This window comes from Aspergillus oryzae, chromosome 2 (assembly GCF_000184455.2).
Source record: "Aspergillus oryzae RIB40 DNA, chromosome 2".
Lineage (NCBI taxonomy): Eukaryota > Fungi > Ascomycota > Eurotiomycetes > Eurotiales > Aspergillaceae > Aspergillus > Aspergillus oryzae.
In genome coordinates, this window is record NC_036436.1 from 829,366 (window position 1) to 855,513 (window position 26,148).

General features: G+C 50.0%; 13 protein-coding genes across 13 annotated transcripts; 5 read left to right on the forward strand and 8 right to left on the reverse strand.

The window, feature by feature from the left end:
- Positions 1-91: 91 nt before the first annotated feature.
- Positions 92-2,932, reverse strand: sey1 (dynamin-like GTPase SEY1; the record flags this gene model as incomplete). The annotated part of the gene is made up of 5 exons (XM_023234502.1): positions 92-390; positions 456-2,200; positions 2,256-2,690; positions 2,733-2,782; positions 2,828-2,932. The coding sequence occupies 5 exons, from the start codon at positions 2,930-2,932 to the stop codon at positions 92-94; spliced, it is 2,634 nt and encodes an 877-aa protein (XP_023089621.1).
- Positions 2,933-4,290: 1,358 nt separating this feature from the next.
- AO090001000327 (translation elongation factor Tu) lies at positions 4,291-5,873 on the reverse strand (the record flags this gene model as incomplete). The annotated part of the gene is made up of 5 exons (XM_023234503.1): positions 4,291-4,478; positions 4,539-5,218; positions 5,282-5,544; positions 5,614-5,642; positions 5,753-5,873. The coding sequence occupies 5 exons, from the start codon at positions 5,871-5,873 to the stop codon at positions 4,291-4,293; spliced, it is 1,281 nt and encodes a 426-aa protein (XP_023089622.1).
- Positions 5,874-6,401: 528 nt separating this feature from the next.
- On the reverse strand, positions 6,402-7,103 carry AO090001000328 (putative translation initiation factor IF3; the record flags this gene model as incomplete). The annotated part of the gene is made up of 1 exon (XM_001818811.3): positions 6,402-7,103. One exon carries the CDS (start codon positions 7,101-7,103, stop codon positions 6,402-6,404), a length of 702 nt encoding a protein of 233 aa, XP_001818863.1.
- Positions 7,104-7,655: 552 nt separating this feature from the next.
- AO090001000329 (guanosine diphosphatase) lies at positions 7,656-9,454 on the forward strand (the record flags this gene model as incomplete). The annotated part of the gene is made up of 3 exons (XM_001818812.3): positions 7,656-7,929; positions 7,985-9,329; positions 9,397-9,454. The coding sequence occupies 3 exons, from the start codon at positions 7,656-7,658 to the stop codon at positions 9,452-9,454; spliced, it is 1,677 nt and encodes a 558-aa protein (XP_001818864.3).
- A 425-nt stretch (positions 9,455-9,879) lies between these two features.
- AO090001000330 (NOPCHAP1/New4 family protein) lies at positions 9,880-10,680 on the reverse strand (the record flags this gene model as incomplete). Its single annotated transcript, XM_001818813.3, has 2 exons — positions 9,880-10,089; positions 10,150-10,680. 2 exons carry the CDS (start codon positions 10,678-10,680, stop codon positions 9,880-9,882), a joined length of 741 nt encoding a protein of 246 aa, XP_001818865.1.
- Positions 10,681-11,599: 919 nt separating this feature from the next.
- On the forward strand, positions 11,600-12,385 carry AO090001000332 (eukaryotic translation initiation factor 4E; the record flags this gene model as incomplete). The annotated part of the gene is made up of 2 exons (XM_001818814.3): positions 11,600-12,077; positions 12,147-12,385. The coding sequence occupies 2 exons, from the start codon at positions 11,600-11,602 to the stop codon at positions 12,383-12,385; spliced, it is 717 nt and encodes a 238-aa protein (XP_001818866.1).
- Positions 12,386-12,694: 309 nt separating this feature from the next.
- Positions 12,695-14,953, reverse strand: AO090001000333 (BOD1/SHG1 domain-containing protein; the record flags this gene model as incomplete). Its single annotated transcript, XM_023234504.1, has 2 exons — positions 12,695-14,656; positions 14,705-14,953. The coding sequence occupies 2 exons, from the start codon at positions 14,951-14,953 to the stop codon at positions 12,695-12,697; spliced, it is 2,211 nt and encodes a 736-aa protein (XP_023089623.1).
- A 1,421-nt stretch (positions 14,954-16,374) lies between these two features.
- Positions 16,375-18,167, reverse strand: AO090001000335 (cation efflux family protein family; the record flags this gene model as incomplete). The annotated part of the gene is made up of 3 exons (XM_023234505.1): positions 16,375-17,445; positions 17,517-17,572; positions 18,059-18,167. The coding sequence occupies 3 exons, from the start codon at positions 18,165-18,167 to the stop codon at positions 16,375-16,377; spliced, it is 1,236 nt and encodes a 411-aa protein (XP_023089624.1).
- A 94-nt stretch (positions 18,168-18,261) lies between these two features.
- dscA (ubiquitin-protein ligase dscA) lies at positions 18,262-20,667 on the forward strand (the record flags this gene model as incomplete). The annotated part of the gene is made up of 1 exon (XM_001818817.1): positions 18,262-20,667. The coding sequence occupies one exon, from the start codon at positions 18,262-18,264 to the stop codon at positions 20,665-20,667; it is 2,406 nt and encodes an 801-aa protein (XP_001818869.1).
- Positions 20,668-21,200: 533 nt separating this feature from the next.
- On the reverse strand, positions 21,201-21,881 carry AO090001000337 (glycine decarboxylase subunit H; the record flags this gene model as incomplete). The annotated part of the gene is made up of 3 exons (XM_001818818.3): positions 21,201-21,517; positions 21,591-21,653; positions 21,740-21,881. 3 exons carry the CDS (start codon positions 21,879-21,881, stop codon positions 21,201-21,203), a joined length of 522 nt encoding a protein of 173 aa, XP_001818870.1.
- Positions 21,882-22,149: 268 nt separating this feature from the next.
- AO090001000338 (mitochondrial 37S ribosomal protein bS6m) lies at positions 22,150-22,699 on the forward strand (the record flags this gene model as incomplete). Its single annotated transcript, XM_001818819.3, has 3 exons — positions 22,150-22,173; positions 22,242-22,273; positions 22,390-22,699. 3 exons carry the CDS (start codon positions 22,150-22,152, stop codon positions 22,697-22,699), a joined length of 366 nt encoding a protein of 121 aa, XP_001818871.3.
- A 787-nt stretch (positions 22,700-23,486) lies between these two features.
- Positions 23,487-24,658, forward strand: AO090001000339 (acyl-CoA thioesterase; the record flags this gene model as incomplete). The annotated part of the gene is made up of 2 exons (XM_001818820.1): positions 23,487-23,747; positions 23,807-24,658. 2 exons carry the CDS (start codon positions 23,487-23,489, stop codon positions 24,656-24,658), a joined length of 1,113 nt encoding a protein of 370 aa, XP_001818872.1.
- A 294-nt stretch (positions 24,659-24,952) lies between these two features.
- AO090001000340 (putative quinol monooxygenase) lies at positions 24,953-25,386 on the reverse strand (the record flags this gene model as incomplete). The annotated part of the gene is made up of 3 exons (XM_001818821.1): positions 24,953-25,100; positions 25,157-25,269; positions 25,324-25,386. The coding sequence occupies 3 exons, from the start codon at positions 25,384-25,386 to the stop codon at positions 24,953-24,955; spliced, it is 324 nt and encodes a 107-aa protein (XP_001818873.1).
- Between the last annotated feature and the right edge of the window lie 762 nt (positions 25,387-26,148).

Genomic DNA, 26,148 nt, shown 5'->3' on the forward strand with positions numbered 1-26,148 from the left:
ACTTGACTGTGCAATTTCTACAATATGGTGTATTCAAACAATGAAAAATACAGAAAACGGAAAAAGAAATAAGAATACAGCTTTATCCAGCTTACAAGTCATCCACATCTTCATCGGCAGCTGCAGATTTACCCTGCTGATTGAGACGAGACATTTCGTGCTCCTCACCCCCACGTCCAGAACCTCCGGGAGTTGACATTGCGATGGCTTGTCGTCCTGTGTCGGACGACTCGAGGAACTCACGCAGCCGCTTCTTGCCTTCTGTTACTGCTTGGTTCGAGGCTGCCTCTGTCATCTTGATGATGGGACCCCATAGATTGAGCTGGTAGGTTATATAAGCTCCAACAGCACAGACGAAAAGGAGGAAGAAGTAAGCCGGGTTGCGGAGCACTGTTACTCCAGGTGTTAGTCTTCAACGGATCGTATAAAAGCAAAACAACTCAAGTGATACTCACCGGCAATGATTTCATTCCATCCCAGTGCGAGAAGAAGGCCGTAGAAGTACAAGGGTACTTGAGTCATGCCTCCAATGGCGCTCCGTTTCGCCTCAACATACACTCCATCCGCGGCCTTCTTAAAGCGAACGGTGAGCTCCTGTCGCTTGGCATCACTGACAATAGTCATTTCTTCTTCCAAGCTCTTGCCTTCCTCCTCGTCCACCCCGCCAATGGGAGCCAGGTCTTCCTCATCAGCAGAGGTTGCGGAGCTAGGCGTGTGTCCGATCCAACGATCCAGAGGAGGCGGGGCAGACGTCTCATCGAGTCGGAACTTGGACAGAAGGGGGATGAGAGTCAAGGTTGATTCGCGAGCACGAGTGTATATCCCTTCGATATCATCGGTCGGGCGCCAGATCCGAGGAACACCAGCATCATCGTAGCGGAATTTATCTTCGAAGTTTTCGCGCAACTTCAACAGCAGGTTGCCTTCGATCATCTCTTCATCAATCTTAGCGCGCAGAACGCCCCAGGACTTCCTCCGCAGTCTCCAGAGTCCGACGTCCACTTCCTCAAGACTGGCATCGAAACTGCTAGCGCGGTCTGTAAATCGCCTCTCGGCATCCAGAACTGTCTCGACAAACACATTCCACACGCGATCCCAGAATTTCTTTTCCGTTGGCTGGTCTCCCTTCTCCGGTGCACCACCACCAGCTCGTCCAGAGCCGAGAGCGTTGAACTCAAGTCCAACAGATTCGCCCAGTCGAGACTGAACCCATCGTTCCACCCGGCTGGCAAGACGTCTCATCTCGTCCCTTCTAAGCCGCGCACTAACCTCCGCAAGCTCCTTTTCATACAAGGCTAGCTCTTGCTTATAGTCACTCCAAGAAGTACCATCCACCACGGTGGCACGAGCGACTTCCTCAAACTTGTCCACGGCCTTCTTAGCCTCTTCGTTGACAATCTCTGCGAAATCGTAGCCGGTGCCCTTCTTCTGGCCGGACTTCACAGCGGCCGTCACTGCTTCGCTGAACTCACTGATCCCCGATTTGTGCGCCGCATTCAGCTGACCCTGGAAAAGGGTCTTCAAACGGGTATCAGCTTTGCTTTCAAGCTCTGCCCTTTTGCGCTGGTAGACGCCTTTGTGGTACCGACTAGCCTCAGACTCAAAAGCCTTGACAGCCTTGGTGCGTGACGACCGCATCGCTGCTCCTAGACCCCCAAGAATTTCCGGCTCTCCAAGGCGAGCGGCTTGCGACTGTTTATCTTCAAAGGGGACGATAGTCTCATCAAAGGCAACCATCACTTCCCTCAGAATCTCGTCACACCTGAACTGTGCAAGCAACTCTTGTTGTGTGGGCAGGTCTAGATCCTTGTTGTTGACAATTTGGTCCCAGATGCCTTCAGCGTATCTCGAGAAGCCATCCGCAGGGATACGTCGGTGATACTCCGGGAGGAAAACACCGCCATCTGAGAACTCGCCTTTCCGCGCATCTAGGTTAGGGTCCCTCTGACCGTCGCAGAAACGAAGACTGAGCTTCTGTGTCTCTTCCACAAACTTCTCCGGCTGGTAGCCCTTGTGTGGCAGGCCGTAGAACTGGAAGTCAAAGTAATCATGTACGTTCGAGTTCTCCAGGCCACCAGGCTTAGATATCGAATCCCAGAGGCGAGCCATATCTTCCATTAGGGTCTTCTGCAAATTCTGGAGCGGCGTCATTCCCGAATAGTCACGAATGACGAAGAACAAAAGCGATCGGTGAGTAGTACTAGCGGTTAAGATTAGCACGAGAAGAATCCGGAGTCGGCGCTGGGGATTTATACTTCTTATCTTTAAGGAACAACTGCAAGTTGACTTCGAAGACAGTCTTTAGAAGCCCCATATTTGCACCCTGGTACAATCCGACCTGGTGTTCCCAGATGTTCACAATAAGAACCTCACTGGTCGCCAATGCGAAAAGGGCACTCTTGCGCTCAAAGTCCTGGTCTTCACCCCGCTCACGGCCGTCTGTACCCTCCACATCCATAACTAAGATGTTGCTAGCCATAGAGGAGCTCTCATTTTTATTTTTTGACATCCAGATTCCCTTTGTCGTCTGCCGTCTCTCCAACTCTGACATGACGGAGAAATGCGTGCCGAAAAGGTGATTAAGGAGCGTAGATTTACCCGTCGACTGCGATCCGAAGACGGAAATAAGGTGGTAATTGAAGCCGGAGGGGGTAACATTTTCAAGGCTCAGGTACTGCGACAGATTCGGGCTAGGATCACCATTAGCTTTCGAAGCTATACTCCCATTTCACATGATCCGTGAAGAGGCGCATCGTGGCGCAACGCGAGTATGCATGGGAAGCTATAATTGAGGCATAGACGAATAGCACCGAGGACAGGGGCAGACGTACTTGAATTCCTTGTTCTCATCTATTACTTGTACTCCATGCTCATACGCTGTAGTATCACTGGCAGAATTGCCAATGGAGGCGAAATGACCGTTCGTAGCCATGGTCAAACGGACCGTCTGGTGTAGGTAAGTTCCACCGACTATGGTTGCGAGAATTGGGTTGCTCTAAGATATTAAACGCTGTGTTTGTTTTGCGGATGATGTCGCACTTGGGGGAAGTGGGAAGGACAACGTCAGGGTGTGGGGAGGGTGGCGAGTGTTGGGACAAATAACCGTATGAGGCGGGTCGAGCGTCAACTAAGTACATGTAGTATGAGATAAAAGGGAGATCACCCAGAAGCAAGGAGAATCACAAGACTTTAAGACGGTCCTGTGAGACTACGCCCGAGGGTCGGCTGGGGTCTTGTGGATAGGGAGGTTGTCGGTTGGTCGTCCGGAGTACCCTTGACGCCTGAGCGGCCAGGCCACACCACCGAATCCACCGCGTGCCTAGGCGCTGCTGCTTCGGGCTTAGTGACGATCGATCCATCTATCATGTGGAACACACAACAGCGAGCCCCCTCTACATAGTACATACCGAAAACAATGGCCCACTCCTATTTACGGAGTACATAATTAAGGGGAGTCTTATAAAAATTAAACCAAAATAAATAAAATAAGGCAGGCAGTGAGAAGTGCGATGCACTTTCTAGCCACCTCAGCATAACCTTGCTATATCTTAACCTTGAACATAATTCCGACCAGTGTCTACATCATGACCGCTCTCGAGATCGGGCAACATATTCCACCCTAGTTTGCCCAATAACCCCTGGAACGTATGAATAGCTCTCAAACTTAAGAGTTGCAACAAGTGGCATGTGCTACGTTTGGGTGCATGATACGTCAGGATAGTGGGTTGCTAATGTGCTTCCAATTGGGTTATTGTCCGTCAGGTACTGTATGTCTCTTACAACTCCTATGAGTAGTAGGCATTAGGACGCTGTACAGCTGTCCTCAGGTCTCAAAGAAAAACAAAATCAAAGCTCCGGGACAAGGCCTAGGCAAAGTAACTCTAGAGTAGGGCACAAGTGGCCGCAGGATTAGAGCTGGAGAGATAATTATAGACCTCTAGTGCATGGCCACTAGCCGGACTAGATTTATACTCCGTGGATAAGGTGTTCTACACTTTACCCGTTGGAAGTCGGTACATGGACTGAGTTTTGTACATTAAATTAATCATCGGATTCATATTCAACGACATACCTAGATATAGATGAGGGGAGAATTGTAGAAAAAAGAGAAAAATAAAAAGTCTACATGGTTAAATACAATACAGGTACATGGCATGACTCACGAACTCCGGTATCAACGTTTCCCGGATCCCTTCGCTGATTCCCGCGCTGCAAGAAAAACAAATCCGGACATAAATTTTTCATAGTACAAAGGTTGCCAATTCATCAGTCACCGTAACGAGCTGGCATTTATTTTCCGTCCATGACACGGGTAACGAGACCAGTGGCAACAGTACGGCCACCCTCACGGATGTTGAAGCGCTGGCCAGCCTCAGCAGCAATGGGGCGGTGAGTCTTGAGGACCATCTCGACGTTGTCACCAGGCATCACCCTCCGGGACTCATCACCGTCGGGGAAGCTGAGGTCAGCAGCCTCATCTAGGATACAACAGTTAGAACTTAATCAATACCGTTAAGTGAGCAAAAGGCTTGACTTACCAGCAGTGCGAACGAACACCTGGGGGCGGTAGTTGGAGCCGAAGCCAGTACGACGACCACCCTCAGCCTCAGTGAGAACGTACATGGACACCAAGAACTGGTCGTGGGCCTTGGTGCTGCCAGGAGCAGCAATGATCATTCCGCGGCGGACGTCTTCACGACGGATACCACGGAGAAGCAAGCCAGAGTTGTCACCAGCGCGAGACTCGTCACAAGACTTCTTAAAGGTCTCAATGTCGGTGACCTTGGTCTTGGTAGCATCGAAGCTACCTCCGATGATCTCGACTTCGCTGTCCTTCTTCAGGATACCACGTTCGACACGGCCGGAGGCAACGGTACCACGACCGGCGATGGAGAAGACTTCCTCGACAGACATGAGGAAAGGCTTGTCAAGATCACGCTGAGGGGTAGGGATCCAGGTGTCAACAGCCTTCATGAGCTCGTCGATACGCTCGGCACCAATGTCGGGGCGACGGTCCTCCAAAGCACACAGAGCAGAACCGAAGATGATGGGAGTCTCTTCGCCCTCGAAGCCGTAGCTGCTAAGGAGCTCGCGCATTTCCAACTCGACAAGCTCCAACATCTCAGGGTCCTCAACGGCATCAATCTTGTTGACGAAAACGACGATCTTCTGGACACCGACCTGACGGGCAAGCAGCAAGTGCTCCCGGGTCTGGGGCCTATTATAATACGTGTAAGCGCGAGATCTTGAAACCATTCAGTAGCAAAGGGCTTGTCCATACATCTGACCATCCGAAGCAGCAACGACAACAATAGCACCGTCCATGTTAGCAGCACCAGTGATCATGTTCTTGATGTAATCGGCGTGACCGGGGCAGTCGACGTGGGCATAGTGCCTGTCCTCGGTGGAGAACTCAATGTGAGCAGTCGAGATGGTGATACCACGCTTACGCTCCTCAGGGGCCTTATCAATAGCACCATACTCGAGGAACTGAGCGAGGCCCTTGGAAGCCTGGTGCTTGGTGATAGCGGCAGTCAAGGTGGTCTAAACAGCAACGTGTTAAAGTCCGGGCTACTTCGGGAAAAAACACAATAAATCCAGTCTCCGGCTTACCTTGCCGTGATCGACGTGACCAATGGTACCTGTAAGCTGTTATTAGCAATAGCCCTGATGGTAGCAGAAGATTTTGTAATAGATCAACCCATACCAATGTTGACGTGAGGCTTGGAGCGCTCGAAGGCAGTTGCCATACCACGGGCAGCCAGTCTGTCTTTACCCAAAACATGCTGCACAGGGTTGACAGCGCGAGGGCGCAGCAGGGAGGCCCTGCTAGCGCGGAAGAGGAGGTTGGCGGTTCTGGAGATGCTAGACATGTTGACTGCCCTGCAGTGTAATGACAAACGAAAGATGAACCAGAGGAAACGCGATGGAATGGAAGAAACGGAGCTGGTCTGAGGGTCGAGAAGATCTCCAGTCCCCCGAAAAATTTAGGGAGATGCTTAGTCATCTGTTGTCCAATCACAGGTGCCGAATTGCGGAGGCTTTCCCCATCCAACTACGGAGTATTATGGAACATCAACTTGGGTGGGAAGCTATTGGTACCTGTCCGGAGTAAGCGTCGCTGAGAGTACTACTACTTTATGTCTATAATTATTTAGCGGAACAACTATACTTATGTCGTATAGTATTTATGTATATTATACTATCGAGGATCGGTTCTAGGACCTTGACAGATAGCAGATACCGGTTCTTGTTTATTCACATACGGAATTGAGGTTGAGGTCAATGTAATACAGTATCATGGCGCCGGCAGCTGCTCGGGAAAGCACATCCATTATATTTACAGAGTCCTCTGCCACTTTGTATCCATAATATACACCAAAGAAGGTCGCATAAAGAAATCATTGACCCAGATCCTTTCTCTTCACAACAAGTACCACATGTTTGCCAGGTTCTCCTTCCATCGGTTTCACTTGCATCGCATTGGCATCCTTAGTAGCCTGCAACACACTATCCATCACATGCTTGACTTCCTCCACAGTGGGTGACCTCTTGCCTCTCTTTTTGGTCAATATAACCTCTACTTTCCGGCCCTTGTCGAGGAAGTTTGTCAATTGCTTCAGTCGGTGGGAGAGATCATGGGCATCAATAGCCCAGTTCAGCTCGATCTGTTTGAGCGAATTCTTGTTGACGTGCGCAGCCTTTGCTTTCGCACGTTCTTGCTCTCGTATCTCAAGTCGATTCACGACTTTGCAAACGGGTGCGCGGCCGCGAAAGCCAGGGGAGACTTGCAATATGAAATTGTCCGGGCGCTCTATTGTCAGCAAGGCATCATGAAGCCTTACGGGTGGATCCAGTTTGCCATCTTCATTCACAAGCTGGATATATTCTGACCGGATTTCTTCATCTTTCACCTGCCTTGCTCTTGCCTGGGGCTGTGCATCTTGCTGTTGAGGCTTGCGGCGGATGGAAAGAAGGCGGGATTGCGTGAAGGTTGGGAGAAAAGCGGGACGAAGACACTGGGGTCTAGGAGTTTCAATAGGTGCGAGAAATATACGGCGCAAAGCTTGTGTGGTTGAGATAAAACCACGTATATGCTTCATCTTGAGCTGTAGTCCGGCGTAAAGGACTTGAGGGAAGCTCACAATCGAAGGTTCAGGAGCTGTGGGTATTCAAAAATAATAAAAATGAAATCGCTCTCGAAGCGACTGACAATAGCGCCAGGTAGGTCTAATCGGGCGTGAAAGGATCGAGAGGGGCACTCCCAAAAGAGATATAGCTTGGAATGTATGATGAACCCCAGGTATGTACTCCGTAGTACGTCCCGTCATTCAACGGATGCATTCGGCGGCGAACCAGCCACACGTGCGCCACACACTCACGGGGGCGGGATCGAGACCCTGGGACAGGCCGCCTGCAATTTATCTCCTTTTGATTGCGCCCTTTTTTTCTCCTGACATCTATCAACCCTCGTTTCGCTGGTTTTGCTTTACCATCCACGATCCTTTTTGGGCTGGTCCGGAGGCTCCTGGAGGATCTATGGTTTCTCTTCATTTCGACCGTTAACCTATCTTTCTTTTCCAACTCGGTCGAAACTATAACAGCGTTTCCCCGGAAAGAAACGTCACTAGCTCGTCCTCTGTCTTATTTCTTGTATGTCGACTGGATTTGACGGTCGACATATAAACCACGCGCCATCTATCCAGAAGCCAGGCTCTAGAGTCAGTAGACGCTCCAATTCGCGGGCATCCCAACCCGCGAATAACACACCAAGCTACTCACCGGACACTTGTCAAAGTCCGTCAACCGACATAATGGCACAAAGCCAGAGGTCCCGGTACCTAAAGACCGGCGCCATCGTAGGCGCCTTGTTCTTGATGATTCTTTGGCTCTCTCCATCGAAGCCAGCAGTGACAGGCTTTGGCCGCGGTATGTTGCATAAAATTGTTCGTCGACTATCTATGTCAACTAATAGGCCGTGTAGAGAAATCCCCCACTGGTGTCGCTCCTCTAACGGATAAATGCACCAAGCCTCATGACCCCTCGAAACCGTTGATTCAGTACGCTCTAATGATCGATGCTGGTAGTCAAGGCTCTCGGATCCATGTCTACCGGTTCAATAACTGCGGCCCTACTCCCGAACTTGAACACGAGGAATTTGAACAGACCGAGAAGAGGAAGGGTGGTTCTGGATTGAGCTCATATAAGGAAGATGCCGAAGGAGCGGCCAAGAGTCTTGATCCTCTCATGCAGGTTGCGATGAGGACCGTTCCCGAAGAGTACAAGTCTTGCTCTCCAGTCGCTGTGAAAGCCACCGCCGGTTTGCGAATGCTCGGGCCAGAGATGAGCCAGAACATCCTGGAAGCCGTAAGGCATCGCCTGGAGACTGTCTATCCATTCCCCGTCGTCTCTCGTGAGAAAGGAGGCGTTGAGATTATGGATGGATCGGACGAGGGTGTTTACGCATGGATCACAACTAACTACCTTCTCGGAAAGATTGGCGGTCCAGACGAAACGCCGACTGCTGCGATCTTTGACCTAGGTGGTGGTTCTACTCAAATTGTCTTCCAGCCCACATTCGAAAAGAGCAAGTCGGGTGGTATGCCGGAACGCTTAGCGGACGGCGATCACAAGTATGAGCTCCAGTTTGGTGGACGGGGCTTCGACCTGTACCAGCACTCCCACCTTGGATATGGTCTCATGGCTGCACGTGAAGCCATTCACAAAGCTGTCGTTGAGGGTAAAATGGCCTCCAGTGGAAACGATATGGCTTGGTTGAATCAGCCCATCCCTAATCCTTGTATTGCACCTGGAATGGAGCGCGATGTGGAGGTGAAGTTTGACAAGGAACACCCACTTGGATCAAAAGTGACTGTCAAGATGGTTGGCCCGCAGGATGGATCTTCTTCGCCTGCCCTGTGCCGCGGCTTCGCGGAGAAGATTCTCAAGAAGGACGCTGAATGCAAACTTGCACCTTGCTCTTTCAATGGTGTTCATCAGCCCTCGCTTGAGAAGACATTTTCCAGAGAAGACGTTTATATCTTTTCCTACTTCTTTGACCGCACTAAGCCCCTGGGCATGCCTGACTCTTTCACTCTGGAGGAGTTGCACCAGCTCACATCCACCGTCTGTGCCGGCGAATCGTCATGGAAGATTTTCGAAGGCATGGGAGAAGCCATGGCCGAGCTACGCGACCGTCCTGAGTGGTGCTTGGATTTGAACTTCATGCTTGCACTGCTGCACTCTGGCTACGAGATGCCATTGTCCCGAGAAGTCAAGATCGCCAAGAAGATCAAGAACAACGAACTTGGCTGGTGTCTAGGCGCAAGGTAAATAACCCCTTAACTGTTTTCATCGCTTTATCTTGTTTGAAATTGTGCTAATATTCTATCACAGCTTGCCTCTTCTAAGCCAAGAGTCGGGATGGACTTGCCGCGTGAAGGAAGTCTCTTAAATATGATGGATATGGCGATATGGTGATGTATTGAATTTTTCTCACATCAGATGGCATGTGTACATCTGTTTTCTTTTCCTGCAAATATGGCTAGATTTGTGTCATGTCGATTATATGGATTGTTACTGTCGCTATTAGACTTTGCCCAATTCCCTGTGTGGTATAGCAAAAAGATATGGAAATGCAATTGATGTCTGGATACTGCTAGAATTCATATACTAGTATAATCTTTCAGACAAGCTATAAAATTACTCTAGTCTATTCTTCTATAAACGAAATAACAAAAACTTTTAGATCCCACGTACAGGACTAACCAAAGGCCAAACAGACAATATATCGTACAGAAAGCTCATCCAATATGTAGGTGAAAACATATCACATCCGTAAGCGCCGTCCATGAAACCCAAATCCACGTTTCCTGGCTCTTATTCGTTCATTTCCTCAATTGTTGGCTTTTTCGACGATGTAGTATCTTTGTTGCCCATCAGTGTTTCCAAAACGTTCGATTCGGATGGCGCATTAGGATGTGATTCTGCGTAGCTGTATGCAGGGCCTTCGTCCGAACCCTCGCTCTTTGCACTAGGGGCGACGCCGTCGGCGGGGCGTTTCTCTTCGAGGACGCCTAGGCCAAGATTCTGTAGAGGAATCGTCGATCAGCTCAAGTACATAGAAACTAATGCGAAAGATTTGCCTACCATTTCAATAAATTGACCATCAGCTTCATCATCCACCTCATCCAACCTCAAATCCTTTCCCCTCCCAGCCTCTATCTCTTGCTGTAGTTTATCATTGGCACTTTTCATTTGTGGGAGAAACGCAGACAATCGGGAGAGGAGATCGGGATTTTTCTCGATACGATGTATCTGAGGTTTTTGTGGAGCAGGTATGCGCGGTAAAGAGTGATCGGAACCATTGTCACTTTTTACATCACGATCTTGGGCATCTTCGTCATCGTCAACAACGTCGTCCTCATCACTATCACTCCCGGAGGATGAGGTGTAATCGTCATCGTCACTGTCGTCATCAATTTTGTCGGGACGAGCATGTGCCTTTTGGGCGTTGTCACGCAGGGCTAGCGAGAATACGCGCCGCTCGTCACTCTCGTCGCCAACGCCATTATTCTGATTGGAATGGCTCTTTGACCGTTGAGAGGGAGAACCAGCATCGCATGCAAGTTGCGATTGGGGATCGTCGGCCTGCGGGCGCTTCCGATCACTATCAGCCATGATTGCGCCCTACCAATAAAGAGTCACTTTTCCCCTCCTTTGCACCTCACGGCGTTTCGCGCAGGATGTGGGGGGGCGGCTCGAAGGAATCAACTAGATTTCCCAGGGGAAGGGTGGGCAATAATTGGTGCGAAGAGTGGATTTAGGGGGTTGTTTGAAGACGGAGGTTAGTTGATTAAGGATAATCTAGAAAGTAGTAAGAACCAAACATCGTCCCTCATGCCGGATTGTCACTGACATTGAAGAAGCATGACAGGGATATTTTTGGACGGAGGGGGCCAATGGGGGCCATAATGTGATCTCGCTTTTCGTATTGCATTCAAGATCTTATTCTGTTTCTCTTCTATTCATACTTTAATTCTTCAAGGTTGTTTCACACCCCGCTCGTTGGGTTTTGCCTTGGTTGCCCGGTCCGTGCCTGGTGATTTATATTATTTACCACTAGGCTTGGCTCCTGCAGATGTCTTTCGCAAGCTGTCTCCTGATCCTTGAAGTATCAGTCGCTTTTACAAGATTCTATCCTCTAGGTAAGCATATACACCTACAACTTTTAAATCTCAAGATATACGATGCCTCGATCACTATCAAATAATCCTGATCGCTTCCATATGTGAACTATATCCCGCATCCGTTCAAGACCAGCTCTACACATCTTACCAATTCATCCATATATATTACCTGTGTACTTTCGCTTACTTGAGGAATAGGCGGTTGAGAGATCTACCTATTTAACACGAATCACTGAAAGAGAAGCGGACTCTCCCTACCCTGCAGGGACTGTACGCCACGGAAGGCATCCTTTCACTACATGGTACTCAGGAATTTGGCATGAGTTCTTGCACCTATCTCCTATCCTCATCTTAAGGAGGTGTACCACTCTTCTAAAGTCACGCAATTTTGCCTTTAACCACAATTCAGCATGGCCCTTCCAAGAGTCCATGTCAATGACAAAAGCCCCCTGTCCGAGAACAGCAACCCAAAAGACAGCGACATCAACAAGCGACCATCGGCACAAATAATTGCCCCAACAAGAAAGTCACTGCATCAGAACATCTTCGGGAAGCTCCGTCCTCTGCCTTTCCAGTATCACTGGACAGTCTGGTATGACAAGCACTCCGACTCCACCGACTACGATAATAGACTGTACGTCCTTCACGAAGACGTCGCCGACATTGCGACCTTCTACCGAGTCTACAACAACTACCCATGGGACAAGATCCGGCTCAGAGATACGGTGCATATCTTCCGCAAGGGGGTTCGTCCCGTCTGGGAAGACCAGGAAAACCTGAAGGGAGGATGTTGGAGATTCCGCGTGCCGAAGAGTAAAGCCCAGGAGTTCTTTCATGAGATTGCTATTCTCTGCATGGCAAATGAGTTTCAGGCTGTCCTTGAGCAGGGTTCGTTTCTTTCCTACTTTTCCGGGGCTCCCGAGATATTATTTTAATAGCTAACTTGCCTATATATAGAACATGACCATGTGCTCGGAGTTTCAACCTCAGTCCGGTTCAACACTCATCTGATCTCGGTTTGGAACAAGCTGGGCTCCAACGAACGTTCCATCAAAGCATTGGAAAGAACTATCCTCGACCGATTGTCGCCGGAACTACGACCCACTGGGACGGGGTCCAATGCGTATTTCTATAAACGTCACGATGAGAACGAAGGATATCAAGAAGCGGTTGAGCGAACAGCCTTGAAGGATTGAGGGATTCCTTTGTTGAATATGCTGTGTTGTACTAGAATAGTTGATACTCTTGCTCACTCCTGTCTGGTTCAAGCGCAATTTGGGGCATCTTTACTCAAGCGCTGCTGGCATAGCGCTGCTTAAGATTGGCCCAACTCCTGAACCGCAAAACTTCCTTTTAGAGCGTCTATATTATCTTGATGTTGCCCATAACAGGTTCATTACATGATTATCATTATTGCCTTCCGTTCTTCTGTTATGATACATGTTTCGTTTTGAAGTCTAGAAGTAGTGTACACGGTTTGTTTATATTATTAACATGCTGCAGACCTACCGACTTCGGCTCCTCCTAGTAGGACTTTTCCTTCGTGTTCTCTGATCATTAGGTTCACGACTTCGATCCGCATCTTTCTCACGTTCACGGTCTCGCTCTCCGCCGGGTATATATCGATCAATCTCAACAAAGCGCGGTCGGTCGTCACGCTCCGCTCTTTCTGGGGATCGGACACGCCGACGAGGGGAACGACTTCGATTGCTAGTTGGGGGTACATAACGGTCGATATCAAGGACACTCGGGGATCGCCGGCGTGAGCGAGACCCTCTCCGCGAGGAGGCGGACACACGGGAGCCAGATTTATCTCGCTCACGTTTACTATCACTTTCTTTATCCCGCTCTCGACCACGATCACGATCACGGTCACGGTCATGCTCGCGCTCCCGATGCCTCTGACGAGAGCGAGAGCGCGATCGGTATCTAGCGCGCGAGCGGGACCGAGAATAACGCCGTCGACGATAGTCATCGCGGTCACCATCGCGAGCGCGATCTCGCTCTCTGTCTCGCTCCCTCTCCCTGTCTCTCTCCCGGTCCCTTTCCCTGTCCCTGTCCCTGTCCTGATCTCGGTCCCTATCTCTTCTCTCCCTATCCCGGTCGCGACTGCGGTTCCGGCGATATTCAGGATCTCGCTCTCTGTCACGCTCTGTGCTTCTCTCCCGGTATCGAGGCCTAGAACGAGTTCGGTCCAGATTGCGGTCCCGATCCCGATCCCGGTCCTGTCCACGGGTGGTAGATCTACTCCTACTCCGACGATTAGGCCGGTAACTTCGATCACCATACCGGTCTTCCCGGAAATCACGAATAGCTAGTCTATCATCAGAAGCGCGGTCTCGCGGCCGCGCGGACATGTCTCGTGAGCTCCGGCGGTCCTCGTCAAATCGAGACGTAAACCGTCTCCTTGAACGACTACGACTGTCATCCCGTCTCCGAGTGCGATTGCGCTCATCTGCAGTCGAACCACGGCGCCGACTCTGATCAGTTTCTACCGCTGGGCTTCCGGACTTGGTTGGCGTATTAGAGAATTTTGATTCTGCGATACCTTTCGGCTTGGTCGGTGGCGGTTTAAGGCCATTTTCAATTGCTTCTGCCTCCTCGAAGTCAAATTCGGGTTTTTGTCGAGCTTTAGCCGCAAGTTCTTCACCCTCTTTCAGGAGAAGCTGCAAAGCCGCTTCCTCTAATGACTTCTCATCCACAGGAGGCGGAGGCGGGGGCGGGGGTGCTGGCGTGGGCTCCTTTGGTGTTGCAGACGTATCCCGCCGTGAATCGCGTAAACGGGGAGATAACCCACGATCAGAACGATGGCCTAGCGAGCGGTCACGACGATAGCGGGAGCGGTCCCTATCCCGATCTCGTTCGGAGTCTCTATCTCTCGTGCGACTGCGGTCACGCCAATCACGATATTTTTCACGTTCCTCCCGTCGTCGTCGTTCATATCGTTCCTGCCGCTCCTTTTCTCTTTGCTCATCCTGTGCTCGCTGTTCTGCGCGACGCTGTTCCTCACGCTCCCTTCTTCTTGCCCTTTCTTCCTCCTCCTTTTGCCGATCTAGCTCACGTTGCTTGCGCTTCTCTTCCGCCTTTCGTCGCGCTTCCTCTTCTTCGGCTTCTTTCTGTTTGCGCAAAGTCTCTTGCCACACCTTCTCGCGTTCCTCTCGCTTAGCTTTAACATGTGCGGCATAGTCCTCGTCCGTCTTATTTCCAGCCTGCTCTTCGCGAGCGGCAGCTTCCTCGCCGATCTGCTCGCGGCGAATCTCTCGGATAGACTCTAGGATAGCTGGAAGATGTTTCGAAGCCAGCGCATCGAGCGATGCCTCGACGGTCTTATAGATGTCGCTACGATCCACAGCTCCTTCAATCAACGTCGCAGCTTTTCCGCGTTCACGGGAAAGTAATTCCGGTTCGCGAGTGATCTCAGATTCCGCTAATTCGACTAATAGATTGGTAAACTCTACCTTCCCTTCCTACATTTGAGCGCATTAGCAAGGGAACAATCTTGTACGACTGAGAACCAGAATGTAGAATGAATTAACTACTAAACATACTCCTTCATCAAATTCCGTCCATAATTTCTTTCGCGTAGTGTCGAAGCCACCCCTTTTCTTGAAAGCGTGTAGGAGGTCCTCAATAGTCCTATGCTGCGTGGGGGACAACGGTAACTCTTCGGTTTTGAACTTCTTCCGTTGCAAGCTTTCAATATCCACCGACGGCCGTTTAACGTCAGTAGGTTGAACATCCGGCATCTCCTCTGGACCAGCCATGCCGAGAAGCCAGAAAGATATAATCAAAAAATTCAGCTAACCCCACTTCAAGGAATTTCTGACGTTCCTCCAAGGTCGGCCAAAAAGGAAGCGCAGATCTATGTCGCGCGGCCCGCATCCTAGAATCGCGAGTTGTTGGCCGGGGGTCCTGTGATCGGAGGAACAGTTCTTCCGTGACGAGATTGGGAACTGCAGCCCCGTGATTCGACGGAGTGGGAGAACATGAGAATCAACCTCATCTCCGCCCGCAACAAGCTCACCAAATCGCCGGTTCGGAGCTCAGATTACGCAGTGACCGCTTGATCCTCGATTGAAGCGGACCCGGTCCCAATCCCTTATTTATCGACCCTTATTCCGACGTTCTCCTTTCCCGTTCCGCGCACTCCGCACCCTCCATCATCATGGTCCACAAAGTCCTCTTCTGGGGCGGCTTCGGTATGTACTGCATATTTACTCCATGATAAACCCCCATTGGGACATGTCACCGTCCCGAATTGGGCTGTCGGACCTTCCACTTACAGTACATCCAGGCATCGCAGTCCGTCTCTGGCAGCTCGGTATCGAAATGCGTCCCATTCTCGCCAAGGAATCTCTCTGGGTGTACCCTCTCTTTGCCGGTGTCGGTAGCAGCTTCGGATACTGGCTCCAGGGCGTTGAGGACAGACAGCTCAAGATCCTTGCGCAGCGCCGCGAGGCTATCATCGAAAAGCGTCGGAGACGTGACCAGGGCACATTGAGCAAGGTTGAGGAGGCCGGCACTCTTGCCGCGACGTCGTGAATGTGATATTTTGAGTTCTGGAGAAGGTGGTTGAAGGACAGGATTAGAAGACGATGGCTGTGTTAGTCGACTTGACTGGCCAACGGTCCAGTCGTTCTTGTATCAAAATTCGAACGGTTATGCTCGGGCTCCTGTTATCGAAAGAGGGGAAGGCATGACGGCTTTAGTGCCTATGAGCAAGACCTAGATTATGTGTTTATTTTCAATTGTTTTATTCCACTGTTCGCATTGCAATAGCAGATTTTCGTTTGCTTTTTGATTGTATCTGCATGTTGATGTCGTTGCTCAGTAGCTCCCGTCATCTTGCGAGATGTCATTTGTGGTAAGGGTTTCTGTTTCCCGGTTATCATACAAGCTAAGCTTCACATAAACGATGTGGATTAAGATGGCTAGCATCTACAATACATTTACACCAAGAATCAAATTTTGACTCCTCAGTGAAACCTTCGATCATTTCGCAGCCACCGACAAGGTTGTTGGTTTGAACGATTTCTAATTAGCCCAAAGTGGGCAGCCAAAAACAGTCGAGTATATAGTAGTGAAATTTTCACACAGTGAACAATCCATATACGTGTTACATTAATGTACAGTTGAGTATAACGTTTCAAGAAAGAAGTTCCGTCATCATGGCCGTATCGTGCAATCATGACTTCTCTATCGTAAATTGCAAGGACACTTCCCATCTCTGACCACCAGACCCATATCCACCACCTAATCGGTTTCTGATTAGGCTGGAGATACGCTCTCGAAGTCGAATGATACTCTCTTCTGAGCCCGATACACGCAGCTTCAAGTTTGCCATGCATAATCCGTAGTGGACCTGCCAGAACCTGGCGTCGTCGACGCCGAACACGGACGGGTCAGCTTCAATATCCCGGATGACGTCCTTTACTCCCGGGCCAGAATATGACATGAGAAGCATAGAACCAAGTGTCTTGACCAAGCGCACACCGATGACACACATGGAGATAGCAATCGTACTGGACAAGAGAACGTCAAGCCAGTTATAGAGGCGCACGGATACCAGGGGAAGCAGCAAGAGAAGTGTGGAGCAAGAAAGCGTAAGAAAGTGAGACGGGTTGCTGAGCACTGAAGGAAGAGATTCAATGTATCCGAATCGCATCGCCTTTCCTATCCGGCCATGGTTCTTTAGACCAATTGCAGAGATCAGCGTGGATGAGATGGCCAAGAGAGCAGTGACATCTACACTGCCTACAGACACACGTTCATGGGCATGAGAGTGGTGAGGCTCGTGGCCAGATGATTCGAGAAAATGCTGCAAGTTATGGGAGATAAGATCCATTCCCATAAAAAGCAGAAGCACGCACATTGCGAAACCAGCGAGCACTTCGGCCCGTTCCAGCCCAAACGGATGGCGAACGCTGGATCGCTTCCATACTTCGAAATTGCTCAATACATCCACCGAAACACACAGCAACGCTCCAAGAGAGTCGAACAGTATGAGGTGGGACAAAGCCGTCATAGCCAGGGACCCGTGCGCACTCCAAAGAGTATATGCGGCGACAAACATATGGCACACACTCCACCAAAACCGCGTTTTCTGTTCTTTCGACATACTCGCACGGCACTCCTTGAAAGTCGGTATCGGCAACGAATTAGGCAGGGCCAATGGGGCCCTGGGTGGTGGCTCAAGGAATATCTGGTGCGATATACTACTATGCTTATACTTATGTCCACGTCGCTGGCCAATGTTCTATATGCGATTGAGCAACAATCAGCATCATTTCCTATGCAGTTCCATCTGAAGAAAACAGAGGGACTTACAGACTTCACCACCGGGCTCTTCGCCATGGTGGTGGTCTTGAAATTGAATGGTCCAGCTGAGCCATTGTCACCCTGGCTGTTCTGCGGTACATTATCGGAAGGGCTGAGTGTGAAGGACGCTCGTGTAGGACTCAGGCGATTAGAGCCTTCAGTATTCAAGGAGCCCCTTTGTGGGGGAAAACTGTCGACCAATGGTGACAAGGAATCTTTGTCCTGCGCATCAAGGCGGGAGGAGTTGTCGGGGGCGCTTGGAGGATCATCGGGGGGTGGAGTAGGGGTGCGCGGAGGAAGAGGAATAGGAAGGTTTGATGCCATTTGCACCAAACAAATCAATGGCGCCTGCGCCGAACCAAGGATATGGTCAAGTGAGGAATGTTACAGTGTGCTGTGGATCAGGGATGGAGAAAGGATAAAGCAAGCCGCCGCGCAGAGCAAGAGATAGATAGGGAAGGGTCACGGGCTGATCTTCCCGAGTTATCGATAAATCAGGAGGCGGAAAGGCGGGGAGGTTGGTGCCGGGGAAGCCTGAGGCCTCGACTCACTCATCGCATCATCAACTCCCAGTCTGTCCGTGTCGTCATTCATGACAGCCTTGTTCACGTCCTGAACCCTGGTCGCGTTTACTTCCACAACATAATATTTATTCTCCATTGCTGCGCCACGTCCTGGACTGGCAATGCAGCACAACGTACGCCGTTCCATTTGAGGAGACTCCAACTCCGATGCCCGCATTTCCTCGGCATCTATGGATCACCGCGGTTCCTTCTTTTTCTTCTTGGTCGTTTTCTACCTGCTCCTCAGCTCCCAGTCTCATCCTCCTTTAATTTCTCAGGATCGGGAACGTCAGCGGGAAATCGCGAGGGAAAAGGATGCGCTTCGTCTGCTGAATGAGTCCAAGTATGGGGACTTCAACCCACCGACTGATCGATGGTTGCCTTTCCCGGGAGTGAGGAAGAACGACAGTTATGCTTGGGAGCTTCTTTCGGAAGTTCAGGATAGGGCGCGCTATCAGCTACGGTCGGCTATTTCAAATGCTGGGTTAGAGGTTCCCAAGGGTCTCGACGACCCGGCCGAATCGCAGGCGCTCAACCTGACGGAATTGCTTCTCCCCGTCTACCGTAATGCGACTGGTAAACTGCGCGGAGACTGGGTGCGGCGCAAGCTGGAAAAAGCTCATCGCCCATTGAATACAACTGCCATCGCACTCGAGAATGAGTACTTTACGCACGAGTTTAGCCACAATGTCACTGGCAATACGGGGTCCTTCTATCTAGACTTGCGTGAGGGAGGTGGCGAAGAGCTTCGGCTGCGCAATGGCCACGTTCGTGAAATTCGAGCGACTTTAGCTGTGGAAAATGGCGACTTTTGGGGAAATACATGGTACCTTCCTTTATTCGGTATCCATTTCCCTGAAACGGGCGGTATTATCCTGACTACAACGAGCGAGAAGTTCGGTGGCATTTTTACCTTGCCACATTTGGCACTTACATCAGATGCATACGACCTTTCGCACCAGCTTCTCATGAAGTCTCTCTCGGATGCAATATCTGAGAAGCAGAACCGGGCACCTACACTTTTTCCCTGGTCTTCGCTTGTTGGGGCGGAGCAGGTGGAGTTCCCTGCGCCGAAGTGTGAGCACATAGTCTATCTACAACAGCATCCGATTGCCGTCCATGACTACCTTGCGGACAGGCAAGTCATCGAACAGATTGAACAGGAGCTCAGATACCCCATGGGCGCACCAATTCCCTCCCCTCCACTTATGGTCATGTCAGCTGTTGTATTTTCTCCCGACTGTGGGTACGTCCTGGAGACCAAGGGTGCGCCTGATTACCCACCCACTGAAGCACTGTATCTATCCGGGCCAAAGCTGGAGGAGCTCGGGAAATACTCAGCTCGGTTAATATTCGTAATATGCGGTATCTCCGTTGCACAAATTGCCCTACTTATGCGGCAGGTCAAGGAGGCTTCAACGCCCTCCACCAGGAGCCGTATTAGTTTTTATACGATTGCATTGATGGCTTTTGGAGACTCATTTCTGCTCGTATTCATGTTACTGGAACTGTATCCAGCAGTCTCTTTCTTACTCTTGACGACCGCATCATTCCTCACGTTCCTTTCAGTCAGCTATATCGGAATGAAATTCATGATGGAAATATGGGCGGTTCAGGCACCGGAACGGCGAGAGCAGGACCGCCGATCCAACCCTTCGGCAACAACAGCTCGCCCGGCTACTCTACCATTGCCAGCCACCACACGACTTAGAGACACCGGTGCAACACCTATCATTTTAACACCAGACCAAGATCCTCCCGAGGAAGAAGATGAGCCGCCTCCAAATCGTAGCACCACGCCGACAGCCCGAGAGACCCGCAGTGATGTAGGAGCCATGTATGCACGGTTTTATTTTATCCTATTCGTGATGCTCATCATTTCTATTTGGTCTTTCCTATGGCCAAATCGCCTGGGAGCGCTCTATGCCCGAGCTCTCGGGTTCGTATACCTGTCATTCTGGACCCCTCAGATTTATCGGAACGTTATGCGCAATTGCCGCAAGGCCCTGCGCTGGGATTTTGTGGTTGGTCAAAGTTTCCTGCGTCTGTTTCCTTTCATGTATTTCTTGACTGTGTCCGGCAACGTGCTATTCATTCGACCCGACACGACAACAGCCCTGGCACTGGCCGGGTGGGTGTGGATACAGGTCTGGATATTGGCAAGCCAGGACATTCTAGGTCCGCGCTTCTTCGTACCTCGAGGCTGGGCACCACCGGCCTATGATTATCACCCTATTGTACGAGATGCTGCCGGATCGGATGCTGACCTTGAGTCCGGTGGAGTTCTACCAATTGGAGCATTGAGAGCAGATGAAAGGGATTTTGATACCAAAGAGGATGACAAGCAGCGTCCGAAGGATAAGAAGAAAGCGGTATTCGACTGTGCGATATGCATGCAGGAAATTGAGGTGCCCGTTCTCGCCGCGCCCGGTGGTGCTGGAGGCAGCAGCATGACAGATGGAGCCACGAGTATCCTTAGCCGTCGGGCGTATATGGTCACTCCTTGTCGACATATCTTTCACAGCACATGCTTAGAGAGCTGGATGCGACTCCGGCTCCAGTGCCCTATTTGCCGAGAGTCTATCCCTCCTGTATAGCGTATATGATGGTGGACATACCCAGGGAAAAGTGTACACAAAGCTAGACTGTATTAATCTTATTATATATTTGAGTCACAGTCATCATGGAAACGTAGGACGGGTACTACTACGCAGAAGAATCGTCGTATGCAGCCCTGTCGGAGTCTAAGTCCCCGGCTTTGAGCATAGCCACTCTCCCACTAAGAAGTGTTTCTTTGATACTTGGAGGCACAATGGCAGCCATGTACCTTAGCAGGCTTTCGCCCTATGCCATAAGCATTAGATCCTAGTTAATTGCACCGAGTCATCGGTAAGCTTCCAAACAGGACATTGGCAACATGTATATTATTTCCATCGGGCCAGTGTTGTTGAATAACAGGCCCAGCCGTCGACGGCTTATACACGAGTCTAACATTTCATCAAAAGAGACAATAATTTGGTTCCTCGTTGGTAAAACAGAACAATCCGACATTAAAAAAACCATGATCACCGAGCGCTTCATTTTGACATACCATCGCATCTACGCATCTTCCTTATCCGAGCATGCGCCCCTACTCATCACCAAGGGTTTCCTTGTAGGCCTTGGCATCAAGCAGGTTGTCAAGCTCTGAGGCGTCCTTGACCTCGATCTCAGCGATCCAGGCGTCACCCTCGGGGCTCTCGTTGATGAACTTGGCCTTATCCTCCAGAATTGAGTTGACGTTGATCACCTTACCGCTGACAGGAGAGTTGACGTCGGAAGCCGACTTGACAGACTCTACAGCTCCAACGGGTTCCCCGGCGCTGACCTCGGCGTCGACCTCAGGAAGCTCAACGAACACAACGTCGCCCAAGGAATGGGCAGCGTACTCTGTAATTCCGACCTTGGCTATTCATTCATTGTAAGCATAACATGCGCATTGAGGCTAGAATGTGCCATGTGTCGCCGTTTATGAACTCACCAGTCTTGCCGTCAGCGGCCAACTCAATCCATTCGTGAGACTCGGTGTACTTCTTCAGCTCCACTGCAACATTTCATAAAATATTAGTATTTGTAACTGATATACGACATCTCAATGCCCTTCTGAAGGAAACTCGGAAAGATCCTTACTGAATGGGCTTTGGGAGAAGTTCCTAACACTTCCCCGCGGGAAAGCAGTTGCGGGCGAAACCCTGCATGCGGCGGCCAGAGGGAGCTTCTGGGAAAGCACGCGAGAGGCGAAGGGGCGGACGGATCTGGCGATGGCAGACATTTTGAAGAGTCTTGAGTGAAATGAATAGGAATTGAGTCAAGGGAAAGTGTGGGAAGGCAAGAAGTAGTGATAGAGAAGAGGGAAAGTTGGAGTCCGCGGAGAGATTGCGCAGGTTAAAGTAGTAGCTTACATAGTTCCCGGACTGATAGGCGCGCCAAGACTGCTGATAAGCGCCTTTACAATCCGTTGGCCGCAAGTCGGGAAAATCTCATCGTCCCCATCCCGTTGTTCGTCTCCGACGCTATCTACCCCCACACCGGTTGCGGCCATGTTGTACGAGTTAATTGCCGTTGTATGATATCCTACGGATTTCCTCAGTTGATTGTCTGTGTTAAACAAGCTAATTGAACTCTTTGACAGGTCCGTCCGGGCAGCCTCCACGAGGTCCGAGAGTATGTCCTTCCGCGATTCCGTGTCCATCTGAGACGCCTCCCTTACCACCCTGGATCTGATAAATTCACCATCTGAGAAACATGTTTGAACGACGAGGATAACTAACTCTTTTCAGAATCGCCCGTAATGCCGGCATTCAGGTCCTGCGCTCCGGCGGCGTAGTCCGCGGATACACCAACTGGGGCACCTTCCGACTCCCCAAGCCCACCACAAAGCACCAGGCCAGATACACGGAAGGTCACCACTTCATTATGCGCTTCGATGCTTCCGGCCCCGTACAGATGGCTGTCCGCAGAACCCTCGGCCTCGATCCCCGGATGGTCCGCTTCTCGGTGGTCAAGCTGGGCGACAAGCTTGAGGACATAAAGGATGTCCAGGGCAAGGTTGAATGGAACAACGCACGCAACATCTCCGAGTCTATCTAAAAGTCGACGCTTCTTTGGTTACGGATTGGATGGATGAGATGAAGAAGAGCCGTTGTACAGCTCGTCTAAGTTGTTGATTTGCATTCGGACATTGATGGACATTGACAGTTCACTGTATTATTGGGATTGAGGGTTGTATTTTTGTACTATCATACCAGCATCGCAGGCGCACATATATATCACTTAATCGGGTTTCACTTTGAGGTGCTATTCTACACCTGTCCAGATTCTCTACGGGTTGCTCAACAGGACACGTGACTTAGGATCCTAGGTCTCAAACAACAGTGTCATCATGGCCCAGTTTGAAAGGACTTCACTTTCGCTTATTAGACTTTATGCTAGTTTGTCGCCTCTATGAGATCGTCGCATGAAAGTCATTTGGTTGGCAACATGTGCTTTCCGGAAGTGGTTTCCGATTCCATTATGCCAAATCACTTTCTGATGTAAATATGCCATGTTACACTTGGAACGTGCAGCTTATTCTCAGGGTGGCTACTTGATAAGTTTTGATTCCCCACACGTTGGCAAAAGCCATGTATATATTGAGAATTGCCATGAAGGCAGTCGACACCTCCACCCGATCAGCCGAGGTTCGCCATAGTCGCATCGGGTAAGGCGGTCATGCGTCGCACCAATCTGTGGACTTACATATAGTAGTAACACATCAACTGTAAGCCGGATTAGCTTATCCCCTATTCCACTCTCCTGCTTATAGATATCCAGAGGAACAATCCCTCGAGGTCATCACCCTAATCCCCCTTACCTCAATTCCTACCAGATTGCCACCATGCTACCCGATAGAAGCGACGACGATCCCCAGCTGGTGGCCTCCCCACCAACATTTGCCGAGCTGATGGCTCTAAAGCAACTCGATAGCCCCAGCCACCTACACGGTATCTCCTCTGATGAGCCTGAAAAGATTGAGCGCTTCCAATCGCTCGCATCCCCGTATCCACCGGGTGAGGGCAAAATGGCCTTTGGTGGACACGTCTATGCGCAGTCCGCATACGCAGCATCAAAGACTGTAGAGAAAGGCTTTGTGATCCACGTAAGGTCCCTAGCTACCCATGCCCATTCTTAAAGGCAGATCGGACTGACATTAATCAGGATATGACTGGCACATTCATCTTGGCGGGCCGGTTAGATGTTCCGTATGTGTACACAGTGCGCCATGTGAGAGATGGCAAGATGTACTGTACTCGTGCAGTAGACGCCCGGCAAGAAGGCAAAGTTTGCTTCTCGTGCTTATGCTCATTTAAAAGGGATGAAGGGCCAGAGACGTTTGCACATCAGCCTCCTTCAGCACAGGAGCGCTTCAAGTCCATTCTCCAAGCGAAACGCGTGGAAGATCAAATCGTCAGTCCTAGTGTGGATGCCGACTGGTGGATCGAAGTGGTTGAACAAGGGGGTGTCACGGAGCGGGAGTTCCCGGGGTTAGATATGCGCAAGACCGATATGCAGGGGTACAACCTTACCGAGGATATAAAGCAGAACCCTGAGAAGTATCGCCAACTTCATCAGTACTCGCTCAAAGGATCGCCTCAAGATTCTACGGTTTCGGTCAGCAGGGAAGAACTGAAGGTTAAAGAGCAGTCAGGGGAATATGATAACCTATACGCATGTGCACATATGTATGCGAGCGACAGAAACTCTTTGCTGTTGATACCGCGCGCTCTGGGGCACAAGAACTGGACTGCAATGGCTAGCTTGACTCTCACAGTGATCTTTCACCAGCGTGGTAATGCTCTAAGGATGATTGATTGGGATGCAGTGTCGAGCCACGATGGCACGGATCTGCCGAAAAAGTGGTTCGTGCAAGAGGGGTGGACACCTCGTTCTGGTGAGAACCGGGCGATTCATGAGAGCTGGCTCTGGAGCCCGGATGGAAAACTGGTGGCTACCAGTTATCAAGATAGTCTGTTGAGACTCAGAAAACACGACCGAGAAGGGAAGTTATGATGTGGCCTGTATATAATATAGAGTATCCGACTGCAGAGATTCAATACACTGTATATACATATGCAGCGCGAACTATTTATACAAGTGTTTCGTGATGATATTTACATGTCTATTTGCATCCTAATGGTCTCCGCAGTCTTCATTGTACCAACATGGATGAATAGAAAAACTAGTATGCATTCAAAGGACGCAACTCAAGCAGTAGCGTAGCCCATCGGTCAACTATCGTCTTGATTACCGTACAACTCATCATACTCATTTAATCCAGACCACTCAAGCAGACTCTAAGTACTCTTAAAGCTTCGATCTTCCCTCAAACCCACCAACAAAGTCAGCTTTCGTCATCTCCGGAGCCCCTGCAAGCAAAGGCCCAATGGCCTTGGAGAACTTCTTGAACTCAGGGGACGTCCCATGGGCCTTCAGATTGTCCAAATCGGTATACCTGAAACAAGCTAGTTAGCGAACTTTCATTCAGGACCCGATCTACATAAAGCTCACTTCTCAATAAACACCAACTCCTCGGTCTTGTCAGGACGAAGAGCACAGTAGATTTGCGTCTTGGGCTCGTTTGCCTGGACATGCTCCGAGAATGATTTGAAAGCTTCCAGAAGCTTGGATATATGTTAGTATGGTTTTTTATTAGAATGAGAAGAAGCTGTTCATACCTCGTTGAATTTGCCCGGCTTAGGCACGAGCTTCACGATGTTATAGAATTCGCCGCTGGTCATGGTTGAAAGTGTGGATTTGATTGATAGGTACTATTGGTATTGGTGTATCTTGGTATTATTTGAATATATCAGACTGTCTGTGTCGCCTGTGATGGAGATATGCTTTTGAAGGAGCCTGTCTCGGCTATTGTGATCATAAATCATTGGTGTGGAGACGGGAGATGCCGAGGATATATACATTCAAATTGCCTTCGGTTTGGAGATCACATTACCTTGAGGAGGCTAGTATAGATTTGCTCTGCATATAGAATAGGATATAATTACGTTCTTTTGTCTTCGTTTGACTCGAATTGTGCATCGGGAATATCCTGCGTATGATTTCCCCCTAGGGACTGCGCCAGCATATCGCCCATCATGTGACCACGTTAAACATAGAGGTGTATATCCTCTGATTCCTCTCCACTTGCTAGAGGAGTATAAGTTTTGCTGGTCTCTTGCTCTAGCATTTGTTTCCAGTAGACTCAATAAAGAGCATCCAAGTGATGTCGATTGTAGCAATCCTACATTAACTACACTGTTGGGTTACTTGCTACATAGAGAAAGGACAACTTCACGCAACCACCACACTCCAACCTCATGATACATCTGAGAGAAGTATTCCTAACGACGGATGCCAAACCTCTCTGCTCCTGTCATAACCTGCATCTATTTGTTCTCAAGGGGTCTTTTGTCCAAGAATCATCCACCATGCAACATATAAAGCAACTCAGGTTCTCACACCATAGCCTGAACTTTATTAATCCAGCGAAACAACGCGCTCCT